The 13528-nt window shown below is 45.9% G+C and overlaps 2 protein-coding genes across 2 annotated transcripts in view; both read right to left on the bottom strand.

Annotated features, from left to right (window-relative positions):
• LOC6038416 overlaps positions 1 to 2445 on the bottom strand; it is a 61376-nt gene extending 58931 nt beyond the window's left edge. Inside the window, exon 1 of the mRNA XM_038266322.1 lies at positions 1646 to 2445. Coding sequence (XP_038122250.1) covers positions 1646 to 2111 — 466 coding nt within the window. The 5' untranslated portion in view covers positions 2112 to 2445. The remainder of the gene's footprint in view (positions 1 to 1645) is intronic.
• Positions 2446 to 8901: 6456 nt separating this feature from the next.
• LOC119770807 lies at positions 8902 to 11576 on the bottom strand. The gene is made up of 3 exons (XM_038266320.1): positions 11422 to 11576; positions 10505 to 11369; positions 8902 to 10445 (listed from the first exon to the last, which is right to left on the bottom strand). Exons 1-3 carry the CDS (start codon positions 11546 to 11548, stop codon positions 9650 to 9652), a joined length of 1788 nt encoding a protein of 595 aa, XP_038122248.1. The 5' UTR covers positions 11549 to 11576; the 3' UTR covers positions 8902 to 9649.
• Between the last annotated feature and the right edge of the window lie 1952 nt (positions 11577 to 13528).

Raw genomic sequence — 13528 nt, 5'->3', positions numbered from 1 at the left:
TGAAATTTCGATTTTTTCCAAAAATCACTATTTTTTCAAAAAATCATAATTCATAATTCATTTCATCGGCGGCAGATTTTTTGACCATGTTTCTCTATGGCTCAAAAGTTGCGGGTTTTTGTCTCCTAAAACATATAAAAAAATCGAAAATCAAAAAAATCGTATCTTAGGAAATTGAGTTTTTGTGAAAAAAAAGTTGATAAAAAAATCTGCAATTTTTTTTCCGTGTACCAATTTTTTTCTCAAGAGACCTCAACAATACCTACAATTTTTTGATCAGAAAATTCACTCAAAAGTTACAGCTGTTTGAATATTTACGTACCATTTTTGTATGGACAGCAGCCAAAATTGTATGGAGACTTGTATGGGTGAACCAATGACACAAAAAATAAAAATCAAATCCATTTCCGGTTTTGTAAGAGAACATTGCTAATGCTATAAAAAAAATAATCTCGAAAAAAAAAATGATTTCAAAAGCATTTTAAACATTTTAGCAAAAAAAATGATTAAAATATTTATTTTTGATTAATTTTTTTTATTATGGTAATCCGTTCGTTAACAAAAATATAAAATGTCAAATTTTGTGCTCCATAACATAATGCTATCCTGTACAGATCAATGGAACAGAAAGGGTTTGCCATTTTATTCTGCTGTAAGAAAAAGTTAGCACGAAAGACGAATTTTCCATGAGAAATTGCAGGAAGAGCTATTTTCGGGCACATTTCAACTGGATCAAAATAGCAGTTAGGAGGAAACATCGAATAAACCAGCTAGCACTTGAGAGTTCTAAGATTTGTACCACCTTGCTGTATGTGTGATAAACTGCATTTGACTGAAAGTATCTTAAATGTGAAATATTGCTATGGCATGCACATTTTGTAAACATGAGAAGTTGAATTTTGTGATTCTGTACAGGGTAAAAGGCGAATTATTTAAATCTGCATAAAATAAATGTGGAACAAGATAGCATTTTAACACCTAAACTCCCAAGCTCGAGAAAAATGTAAAATTTCCATACAAATTCCCCCTTTTTCTCGAGCTTGGGAGGTGTTAACGACGATATTTTTGTGAGACGACAACAAGAAGCTTTGTCACACTATGAAGTCTTCAGCATTAATTCAGGTACTAAATATCCATTCCGTCTTCTCCTCTTGACAAATTTAATTCATCAGTCTGTCTGTGTTGGTGTGCCTTAACTCATTCATAGCAGATTGATTGAGAGTGAAAAAGCACAGCCGAAAACGATTTAGCTAGCAAATTTAACGCAAATGGCGTCCGAGGTATTGTGAAGGGTTTCCGGGTTTTTATCGATAAATTTGCAACAGAGTCGTAATGAAATAAAATGATTCAGGAATTTCAAATACTGCAAAGTACCCGGTATTGGATAGTTGTGCATTGGTGCGAATGAGTGCAATCGATTTGAATGATTCTCATGAAATTACGTTCATCGATAGCGATGAATGCAAACGATGTTTGCATGGGAATCGATTCCAAAGTAGTTTATGTTAGATTGAATAAACTTGAACTGTTCACATGAAATGTTGAGTTGAGAGCTAAATGAAATAGGTATAAACGAGTTAATTCTCTGCAGTTTTGAGAACTCAAGTGTGAAGTGGGAAATGATACATTAATTTAAACAACTCACCCGACTTATTCTTGACGATGTCGTACTCGTCGTACTCCTCGTCGTCGTAGTCGTCGTCGTCCTCGTCCAGGTGGGGTGGCGGCTGTCCCATCGCCATCTCGGGCAGCGTCCGCGAGTGCGTGGTGAGTCCGGTCACGCCGGACTTGAGTCCCGTTCCGTCCCCACCTCCTCCTCCGCCGCCGGCGGTTGCCACGGCCACCACCCCACCGGCCCCGGTCTCGATGGCCAGCGTCACTGGAAGCATCTTGATAAACACGTACGACAGGTAGAGCAGTGCAAAGGCCGACGATTTGCGGAGTCGCCGGTTCTTGATGAACTTATCGCTAATGAGTGCGTAGATGATCCGATGATACAGCTGGTTCTTGTGTCCCTCGGTGGCGGTAACCTTCGATGCCACCGAAGTTCTGCTGCTGCCGGCGTTCTGTCCTCTCCCCAGTATGTGGTCGGGGAAAAAGCTCGCTATCATCTTTGACGGCTTGTTGCAGTTGCAGTCGTTACAGCAGCTGGTCGACGATGCTGACGGACATGGCACGACTTCTGCACAAGACGGCTCATCTAATGATGGTTCGCATTTGGCAGCGAAGACTATCGACTGACAACGGATGATGACCACCGGAAAGGGATGTCTCGATTCCGACAGGTTGACGATACCCGAGTTACGCGTTAACCGATAAGCCGAACTAATTACATCACAGTCACTGACGATTATTATTGAGTGTGCGCTTAAGAACTATCACATACGCCTTGGTGCACTGTCTACGCTCGGAGAGGGAACCTGCCGAAAAGTTGTCGGGTTTGAACTTGACGAGTATTCAAGAGAAACAGGTTAGCACCACAGATTCAACCATACTCCTCACCCTTCAATATTTTAAACTTGCTAGAATCGTGATGTTACGATGGTAGAAAAATGAGTTACGATGTTCCAAGGTTGGCATTCTTATCAGAAAATAGAGCTTCTCAACACTTTTATGAAAACGTAGCCCTAGCCAAAACTTCCCGGTAAAAATAACTCTTCACGTTCTGCTGCCTAAAAACAATTGGCAATGACACCATGTCAGCTACAATAATGGGCATTTGAGGTTTAAAAATAACGTCTGCCCAAGGTACAAGACAACGGCCAAACAAAGCCGTAAAACGAGGTCACAATAAATGACCTTAAATTTGGGCCAACGATACCCAAAGGACCGTAGTAGATTGGTGCATATCGGCTCGCTGCAATCGTTCACCAGGGTACCGTTTAAACACGCCTCGACATTGTTCCGAACAGAATCTTTTTTCTTTTTTTCTGGCACTGGTCCAACATCTTGTTGCTAGTTTTTCAGCCTGCAAAACCCCCCATGTTTTCCGTCATTTGTTAAACATTGGTGCGACCGCCTCACTCGTTAGGAACTTTTCCATGGTGGACCTCTGGTGAGATTTTATTGTTGGCCACAAATGTCCTTGCGGTTGCCAACTTTGGCCGCTCCGGCTCAACCTCTGAGAGGTTGCAACATTAAAGGTAATGGCTGTCAACGCATGAACTTTCTTTAGATTTCTTGCTAGCGAACATAAAAGAATTTAACGAGTGCTCCCCGGTGAACCTTGGCGTCGTTTTTTTTTCATTTCTTCAAAAAGTTGATTTACGACAAATTGTACGCCGCCTCACGTTTTTGCCGTTTCATCCCTCAAGTGCCGGGCAAGTTTCGTGACCTGCATTTGAGTAGGGTTGCTGCAACACTCGGAAGGCGGAAAGGTGGATGCTCTTGACCGAGAGGCTGCTCGTGGAATAATTAATTCATCAAGCTGATCAGCTGACTGCAGCGAAAAAACAAAATCATGCATATCGTTGGTAAACAAATGAGCTTTGTTGTAGATAGTTGGTCAAAATTGACTCAATATCAGCGTAGAACATAGAGCGGTCAATTTCCCGGGGATACAATATTCCCGGGAAACGGAAAATTTTCAACCAATTTCCCGGAAAATCCCGGGAAATTTGAAATTTATTCGAAATTATTCTGATCCCGCTTCTGATTAATTTTTTTCTACAAAATTGTTTAGAACATTAACTTTAATGGTCCAAATGAGCTTTTAAATATATTTTTTAAAGCTTTTAAATTTGTCTCTGGTGCCAGATAAAGTTGAAATTAAAAATATAATGCAAAAATTATGTTCTAAAATAATAACTTTTCCCAGAACAATTTTTCTGGTTTCAGCTTATGAATAAATACGAAAAACGAAGTTGACTTTATAGCTGTCGGCCACCATTGCTAGTACCAACCACTAGTGTCTTCCTTTTATCTACAAGGACTTCGCCGCCCTGGGCTCCTAAGTGTATGAAAGTATGGCACGGAGCGACGGCGCCGAATACCCATATTTACACAAAGAATTTTAGAGCGCCCGCCGCGGGATTCAAGCCGGCGACCTCTGGATTGTGAGTCCAGTGCGCGGTCCGATTGATCCACACGGGCGGGAATAAATAAATAATCATTAAATTTAGCTCAAGAATCTAACTGCTCGTGCTTATTAAATTTTAACACTTTTTCATGAAACCGCAACTCCATGTTTTCAAATATCTGTAGTGAGTTTTTAAATTGTTTGCATTCTTGGGGCACCTTTCATATGATACAAAGTTGTTTTTTTAAATGATTTTTTCATGGGACCATCCACAAACCACGTGGACACTTTTTTGGAAATCTTAACCCAGGTAAAATACGATTAAACGATCTAATGGTGTTTCCCTTATCAACAGCATGTATGAATGCGCTGAAAAGATAAAACTTCAAGATCATTAAACGAGATCTGGAGCAAATAGGTAACAGTCGTTGGCCACCAACGGCGCCCGCCATGTCAGTTTGTAGATCTCGGGGGGATTGGGACGGGAATGTTAGTCCACACCCCCACGTGTGCCGGAAAACTACTTCTACTTGGGATTTTGTTAGTGGGTAAGGGTAATGGCCAGGATTCAACATAGAGGATGATGATGCGACCTAATAATCAATAAATTTTGTTTAATGGTGTGATGTATTATGCATTCTCAGGATGGATGCGGATGAGACTATTCCCGGTTATTTGGTGTTGGGTTTTAGTATAAATGATTCAATCTTAGACAGCCGGCTGTGGAAAGATAAAACTAAATAAAATGCGAAAACGCGAAACCGCCCGGACCGAAAAACACACACAATCGGGGGGACAACAAAGACGGAAACGGCAACGAAAATCCTGCGTGATGACCGCGACGCGCACCGTTCAAATTCTCCAAGGCAACTCAATAAAAAAAAATCAATTTTTAACATGAAAAACATAAATATGTTTTTATCTTTTGTTAAAAATAAACTTTTTGAAAATCGGCTTTCGTCATGCACACGGGATTTTGAGCCGATTTGGTCAAGGCAGTGTGGAGATATCGTGGCACCCGTTTTTTGGAAATGCTAAATTCATATTGCTGTATCAATGATACAATGATGTCCCGCCCGTGTGGATCAATCGGACTGCGCACTAGACTCACAATCCGGAGGTCGCTGGTTCGAATCCCGCAGCGGGCGCTCTAAAGTTCTTTGTGTAAATATGGGTATTCGGCGCCGTCGCTCCGTGCCATACTTTCATACACTTAGGAGCCCAGGGCGGCGAAGTCCTTGTAGATAAAAAGGAAGACACTAGTAGTGGTTGGTACTAGCAATGGTGGCCGACAGCTATAAAGTCAACTTCGTTTTCGTCGTCGTATCAATGATACAACCAAATGTTTTCAAATTTATAATGTTAATAGTTGAAAATGTATATTTTTATGTCCTGAAAACCGATTTAAAAAAAGTTTAAGTTTGTACTCAAACTAACCTCTGACATTTTTGCCGATTTACATGTATGTAACTCCTTAAGTAGTAATTTTGGTCCCTGATCACGAATCCGAGATTCTATTTCCAATCCTACCATGAAAAATAGCCCTGCAAAGTTACAAAAAACACGAAATTTTAAAATGAAAAATTATGTTCTAAATGAAAAAAATTACCCTACTGGGTTTAATGCAGATTCATAAAGTACATTAAATTTCCCAAAAAACGATATGTCCCAAACAATTAAACAGTTGAGTAACCTTTAAAATATTTTTTTTTCAAATAGTTTTTTTTACGGAATTTTGAGTATTTCAATTCTACATAAAAGTCCCTTTGAAACAAGGGTGTCTCACCACATCGGATGCCACCCGAATGTCAACCAAATGTAGTCAAATGTCATCCCAATGCATTGCACCTCATTCAAAGCCACGGTTCGATACCCTCGTACTGGAGGTTCCCAAATAGGTTCCCATTCGTTCGTACTAGAACACTAGTCACACGTAATACACGATACGATCGCTGACTGACCTATTACGTCCATGTTAACAACACGGTCTCGCTCACACCTCACCTCACCTCTCTGTTCGGGCGTTCGCGTACACTCTCTCGTGCGCTCCCGCCGAACAGCCGTACCTCTCTCCGATTCCTTTTCCCGTCGTGTCCGTACCCTCTACAGTCAGGTAGTCTCAGTGGACGTACGCTCATACGAGAGCACCGGTCTGGGATGGGCGCGCGCTCTTGGTGGTAGATACATCTCCGACACATCTCCGAGTGCGCACCGCTCCGTAGAACCACGTATGACGTCCATGTTAACAACACGGTCACGCTCACACCACACCTCACCTCTCTGTTCGGGCGTTCGTACACTTTCGTGAGCTCCCGCCGAACAGCCGAACCCGTATCCGATTCCTCTCTCCGTCTCCGTCCCTATCTTCTCTCGCCCACCTTCGTCGGGTCCTCTCTGCGGGCCTGCGCTCATACGGGGCACCGGTCTACGGTTGGCTCGCGCTCTCGGTGGTAGATACGTGTATGTATCTTCGAGTGCGCACCTCCCGTAAAACCGCGTATGACGATCCCGGTTCAATGATGGAGTTTTCATATACGCTCATGAAGGGCCTCCATTACCAAACTTGACTCCCCATAGGTACGAGAAAGCAGAGCGTTCCCCAAAGACGACTTAAAATTTGTATGCAATAAAATGATCTCCAACCGCCTGCATCACAAGTCGGGGCAAATCGGGACATCATGTCCGCGGACGTATGCATCGGTGTTTAACGAAAGTCCCCGTACCCCCCAGCCTGGAGTTTGGTCACGTCCTGGCCACTCCCGGAACCGGTAAAGATTGCTTCCCCCGAAGGTAGGCATGCTCTGCGGGACCTCTTCCGTGCCCGTAGACGGGGCCACCATACACGCGTGCGCTACTACATGGGTCGACGATCTCGCACTTCCCGACCCCAGGGTCCCTGTCCGTGTGGAATTGCATCTGGAATAGTAAGCGTATATGGTGACCCCGACTCGTCATGCAAATATTTTTTTTAACCCGTTTTTTTTTCATTTCTTCTTCTTTTTCTTTTTTCTTCTTCTTCTTTTCTTTTTTTCTCTTCTTCTTTTCTTTTTTCTTCTTCTTCATTTTTGACCAAAGCTCATGAGCGTACATCGGATAAAGTATATGGGGCGTACGCTGGCAAGGTCGAGCGCAAGCGACGCTACATGCTGCCACCAACACTGTCGGCGTACACCAGTCCATGTATATGGAGTGTACGCGGGTTTGCGCACACGATGTTCCCAGTCCTAGGACGGTACATTCCTTCGAAGTGTACGGATGCGCACCCGAGGTTGCCTACCATGTCAACCTTTTTCATATGCCAGACTTAGGCAAATTTTGCCAATTTAGGTGAACTTTTTTCCCATGTAGGCGAAACTCGCCTCCAAGTAATCCTATTTGGCCTCCACTTAAGTAAACCTTGTCTCAGCGTGGATACCGGTACCTAAGCTCATCGGCGTACACCAGTCCGCGTATATGGGGTGTACGCGGGTTTGCGCACACGATGTTCCCACTCCTAGGACGGTACATTCCTTCGAAGGGTACGGATGCGCACCCGAGGTTGCCTACCATGTCAACCTTTTTCATATGCCAGACTTAGGCAAATTTTGCCAATTTAGGTGAACTTTTTTCCCATGTAGGCGAAACTCGCCTCCAAGTAATCAATTTGGCCTCCACTTAAGTAAACCTTGTCTCAGCGTGGATACCGGTACCTAAGCTCATCGGCGTACACCAGTCCGCGTACACCAGTCCACGTACACCAGTCCGCGTATACGGGGTGTACGCGGGTTTGCGCACACGATGTTCCCAGTCCTAGGACGGTACATTCCTTCGAAGTGTACGGATGCGCACCCGAGGTTGCCTACCATGTCAACCTTTTTCATATGCCAGACTTAGGCAAATTTTGCCAATTTAGGTGAACTTTTTTCCCATGTAGGCGAAACTCGCCTCCAAGTAATCCAATTTGGCCTCCACTTAAGTAAACCTTGTCTCAGCGTGGATACCGGTACCTAAGCTCATCGGCGTACACCAGTCCGCGTATATGGGGTGTACGCGGGTTTGCGCACACGATGTTCCCACTCCTAGGACGGTACATTCCTTCGAAGGGTACGGATGCGCACCCGAGGTTGCCTACCATGTCAACCTTTTTCATATGCCAGACTTAGGCAAATTTTGCCAATTTAGGTGAACTTTTTTCCCATGTAGGCGAAACTCGCCTCCAAGTAATCCTATTTGGCCTCCACTTAAGTAAACCTTGTCTCAGCGTGGATACCGGTACCTAAGCTCATCGGCGTACACCAGTCCGCGTATATGGGGTGTACGCGGGTTTGCGCACACGATGTTCCCAGTCCTAGGACGGTACATTCCTTCGAAGTGTACGGATGCGCACCCGAGGTTGCCTACCATGTCAACCTTTTTCATATGCCAGACTTAGGCAAATTTTGCCAATTTAGGTGAACTTTTTTCCCATGTAGGCGAAACTCGCCTCCAAGTAATCCTATTTGGCCTCCACTTAAGTAAACCTTGTCTCAGCGTGGATACCGGTACCTAAGCTCATCGGCGTACACCAGTCCGCGTACACCAGTCCACGTACACCAGTCCGCGTATATGGGGTGTACGCGGGTTTGCGCACACGATGTTCCCAGTCCTAGGACGGTACATTCCTTCGAAGTGTACGGATGCGCACCCGAGGTTGCCTACCATGTCAACCTTTTTCATATGCCAGACTTAGGCAAATTTTGCCAATTTAGGTGAACTTTTTTCCCATGTAGGCGAAACTCGCCTCCAAGTAATCCTATTTGGCCTCCACTTAAGTAAACCTTGTCTCAGCGTGGATACCGGTACCTAAGCTCATCGGCGTACACCAGTCCGCGTACACCAGTCCACGTACACCAGTCCGCGTATATGGGGTGTACGCGGGTTTGCGCACACGATGTTCCCAGTCCTAGGACGGTACATTCCTTCGAAGTGTACGGATGCGCACCCGAGGTTGCCTACCATGTCAACCTTTTTCATATGCCAGACTTAGGCAAATTTTGCCAATTTAGGTGAACTTTTTTCCCATGTAGGCGAAACTCGCCTCCAAGTAATCCTATTTGGCCTCCACTTAAGTAAACCTTGTCTCAGCGTGGATACCGGTACCTAAGCTCATCGGCGTACACCAGTCCGTGTACACCAGTCAACTCGCCTCCAAGTAATCCTATTTGGCCTCCACTTTACCATATAGGCAGACCTTGCCTCCGTATAGGCAAACTATACCTCCTTATAGGCAAGTTTCACCTCCAAGTAGGCGAACTTCGCCTCAAACTAACCCAACCCAGACAACTGTGGGTACTCATCTCACTTCAGCTCAGTGGTGCCATCACAGGAATGAAAACTTTCCCATTTCCGGGACTTAGACGAATTTTGAAACTTTTGTGCATTTCATGGGTTGCATACATTTAGGGGCAACATTGTATAAAGAGTATAAACCGGATGTTTGTAGAGACCAGTAAATAGGCAACTACAAACACCCGGTTATAACACTCCCCCTGGCTATTCAACCACCTTAGTGGTTGCATAGTCAGAGTGTCATCATGGATAGTAAAGAACACTCCAAGAGTACGGAGATGATATAATATGTATTACTTATGAACCTAATCAACCTAGCTTGCCCTAGTTAGGCATGGGCTGTTTGTAACGTATCATACGAGCTTTTTCCTGAACCTTAGACGCAGTAAGCATCCACACTACACTACTCTTCTTAACGTGAAACACCTTCCCGTGGTCATCTCGTATCAGGTAGATGTGCTTATCGGACGTGCTGTTAGGCAGCGCGATCTGGCCCGAAAAGTTTGAAAACAGATGCTTAGCTTCATACACCTCCTGACCGGGTTCATGGTCTTCATGGTCCTCCGTGTCAGACTCACTATCGGAAACGATCAAGTCTTCCCAGTTCCGGTCCCCGAGGGCATGTACACTAAACTCGAAAGATTGTTCAGCCTGCAAGAGGCCAAGCTTGCCCAAGACCTCAGATGCCCTCCCCTCAGCACTGGTTAGTGCGGCTTTTATTTCAGCATCCGTCGGCAGTGTCGGTAGCACGAACACGTTGGTCGGACCCGTGTGACCAGGGAATCGAAACTTAATACGGTTACGGTGCTGAATTTGATGCAGCATGTGAGCTCGCCGCAGCTTTTCGCCGATTTCCTTGAAAGTGAGGTTCGTCTGGGTATGGTTCATTGTCGTCATCGATCGAAGATTCCGGAATGTCGCCTCGACGTCCTGACTGCCGAAACACCTCACTAAGAATTCCTCGGGTCGGCCACGATCGCGGCAGTCTCTTGCTGCCAGCACAAGGCTGTGAGCATTTATCTCAAGACAAGCGTACGTGTTTGCTGTCACACATTGGAAGCTGCTTGTTCTATTCTTCAATGTCCAGTTCCTCCACGCCCGCATGAAAAACAACGCCTCCCTGTGGAAATAAACGGTGTTTAATTTAAACCCAACAATTGTGCCATAGATTAACTGTACCAGAGCATTGAGATGGCTTCAATCGGCGCCAACGATACATCAGTATATGCTCGGTATATAGCGCTCATGTAGCGGAGCAGCACTACCGTGCCCTCGCTACCAGGCACATGTTCCTCCAACAGGTTGATAACGGCTTCCTCCATTACTTTTTCCGTAGGTCGAAAGCTCATGAGGTCGGTCGGGTGAAGATCACCGTACGTGAGACCGTGTTTGTCCTTCGAAACCTTATCCAACAGGGCATCGAGGTGGGTAACGCTAGCCACCGATGTACCAATCATTAACGCTCGTTTGCGATTGAACAACTTGCGCGCTAGTTTGTTCACTGTGTGCGTTATATCTTGGTACAGATAGGTGCGCTGAACAAGTTTCCAAAGAAATCTAACACCTAGCTCATCACACGGTACATCTGCCAATTGCATGATGCTGAGCATTGCCTTCAGGAGAGTTGGGTCCCCATCTGAAGCTATACCAAAAACGGTGATGCCATGCTTCTTCAGCAAGTCGATGGTGTGAAGCCAACGCTTGAGTACATCTGCATACGTAAAGCTGTTGTCCGTACCCATGTAGAACAGCACGTACGGGGCCGCATTTGGATCTAGAGGTACTGCTAGTTGAACGTATGCAGTGCTTGCCAGTCGGCAATTTTTCAACTTGTCAGCCATATCCTGCGCATTGCTGGCGTCAAAGTAGTTTCGTTTGGGAAGTCCCGTGTGGTCAAGCGGAGCTACTAGTCCAGTCAAAGTGTTTGTTCGCTCGTCGTACTGGGCACGCGGGGTAACCCTCGTCCCATCCTCCGCAAGCATCACCGTCAGCGGATAGCCGTTCTCGGTCAGGTAACGCTTCAGACCCGCCGCGTCGATCACCCCTGAAAAAATAGGAAGTTAATGAAGGTTTAAGATTAAACCAAACATTCTTACCATCTTTAATGTCCGTTGTATGTTTGTCCATGTGCCTTAGAAGGGTAGCTCGGCTTATGCCGGGAACATTCCCAACCATGAACTCATGATACTTCTTCCCAGCCATTATGTATCGATACAACGACATGTCCTTTTCTTCATCGGTGTAGTGTAACTTGCATGCACTCTTAAATGCGATGGTCTCATAGAGCTTAATCAGGTTATAAGCCTTGGAAGTTGCCACAGGACATTCGGCTGCACTGTCCCGTGGTTCTAGTTTCCCGACGTTTTGTTGTCACTCCTCAGAAAACGCCCACCCCGCAAGTGATGATGGTGACGGCTGCTACCTTCGCCGGCGTATTGATACTGATTGATCAAGTCTGCCACCGACTTTCTGCTCGGTTGACATACACCGCTACCAGCAGCTCCATCACCGCCAGCGCTAACAGGAGCTGTACCATCGTTACCGCTTTCCGCAGGTCCACCATCGCCACTGCTAACAACAGTTTCACCATCGACAATAGCAGCTTCACTACTGTCACCATCATTTGCAGCTTCCTCATTGCTACCGCTTCTCGAAGCTCCACCACTGCCATCGCCAACAACTGCTTCGTCAACGCTATCGTTTCTCGAAGCTACACTACTGCCACCGCCAACATCAGCTTCCTCAACGCTTCCACTGCCACCACCAACAGCGCGATCCCCGTGAGCGCCATCTCCATCGCTATCCGTGTCCTCTTCTGAACTTGCCAGTTCTTCTTCTCTTCTACGGACCACTCCCCGTAAATGTGTACGAACATGCTGGTAATAATTATTCGTAACCCAATTGCCACCAGAACGCTTGCACATGGGACGTGTTTTCTTGCATACTGCGCACGTAACACGTACTGTCGCTTGGTCCCCGGTGTTTGAAATGGTAAGCACTGGCAAGTCTACGAAGTAGTCGGGGTCGACTCCACATTCCTCGTGCTGACGGTAGTAGTTGGCCAACTTCTCTAGAAGCATTTTCTTCGAATCGTCAGCAATAGGATTTACTTGGTCTGTACCAATTTCTTGGCACCGTCTCGCTAGTACCGGTGAGCCCTCGATGAATTGGCGTATCCCGTACTTTCGGATCAATTTGCCTACATTGTCGATCGAAACCTTTTCAGCGGCATGCACAGTGAATGTTGCCAGATCGTTCTGTTGCCGGCCAAACACATCGTACTTTGACCTTGTGAGCCCTCGGCTTACGGCATCATCGAAAATTTCGACACCACTATTTCTGACTTCATCTTCGATGAGTTTCGGCCATTCCACACTTGCCTCAGCGATGACTTGCGATGCTGACAGGTCGAACATATCCAGCAAGGCCATGACTCGATGCGGCACGAGACCGATCACCTTCTGGACACGTTTCCAGAACCGCTCCTTTATCTGCCCCCTTTCTTCGGCATTCATCCTTGCTGCTATTGTGATAGTCAGTACAACGGCACTATTTTAGTCTGCAAGGAAAGGAGAAAGACGTTTGGTTAGCAAAGGCAGGCAATAAAATGGCAAGTTTAAATGCATTATAATGCATCCGAACACATCGGATGCATCTTTTATGAGCCACCCCCCTGGTGCCCTTCCGTACAAATTCCAACCCTACCAATATGGGGGGAGACACCAAGGGTGTCTCACCACATCGGATGCCACCCGAATGTCAACCAAATGTAGTCAAATGTCATCCCAATGCATTGCACCTCATTCAAAGCCACGGTTCGATACCCTCGTACTGGAGGTTCCCAAATAGGTTCCCATTCGTTCGTACTAGAACACTAGTCACACGTAATACACGATACGATCGCTGACTGACCTATTACGTCCATGTTAACAACACGGTCTCGCTCACACCTCACCTCACCTCTCTGTTCGGGCGTTCGCGTACACTCTCTCGTGCGCTCCCGCCGAACAGCCGTACCTCTCTCCGATTCCTTTTCCCGTCGTGTCCGTACCCTCTACAGTCAGGTAGTCTCAGTGGACGTACGCTCATACGAGAGCACCGGTCTGGGATGGGCGCGCGCTCTTGGTGGTAGATACATCTCCGACACATCTCCGAGTGCGCACCGCTCCGTAGAACCACGTATGACGTCCATGTTAACAACAC

This window comes from Culex quinquefasciatus, chromosome 3 (genome assembly GCF_015732765.1).
Source record: "Culex quinquefasciatus strain JHB chromosome 3, VPISU_Cqui_1.0_pri_paternal, whole genome shotgun sequence".
NCBI classification, from domain to species: Eukaryota; Metazoa; Arthropoda; class Insecta; order Diptera; family Culicidae; genus Culex; species Culex quinquefasciatus.
The sequence above is the reverse complement of the archived record's forward strand: the minus strand, read 5'-3'. Positions and strand labels throughout refer to the sequence as shown.

Bases quoted from the DNA above. Each gene is read 5' to 3' on its own strand.
- LOC119770807 (XM_038266320.1), bottom strand. From the start codon at position 11,548: ATGTCGTTGTATCGATACATAATGGCTGGGAAGAAGTATCATGAGTTC. The intron at 11,370-11,421 runs GTAAGAATGTTT...CTATTTTTTCAG, and splicing joins TACAACGGACATTAAAGATG to GGGTGATCGACGCGGCGGGT. The intron at 10,446-10,504 runs GTACAGTTAATC...TTATTTCCACAG, and splicing joins GAAGCCATCTCAATGCTCTG to GGAGGCGTTGTTTTTCATGC.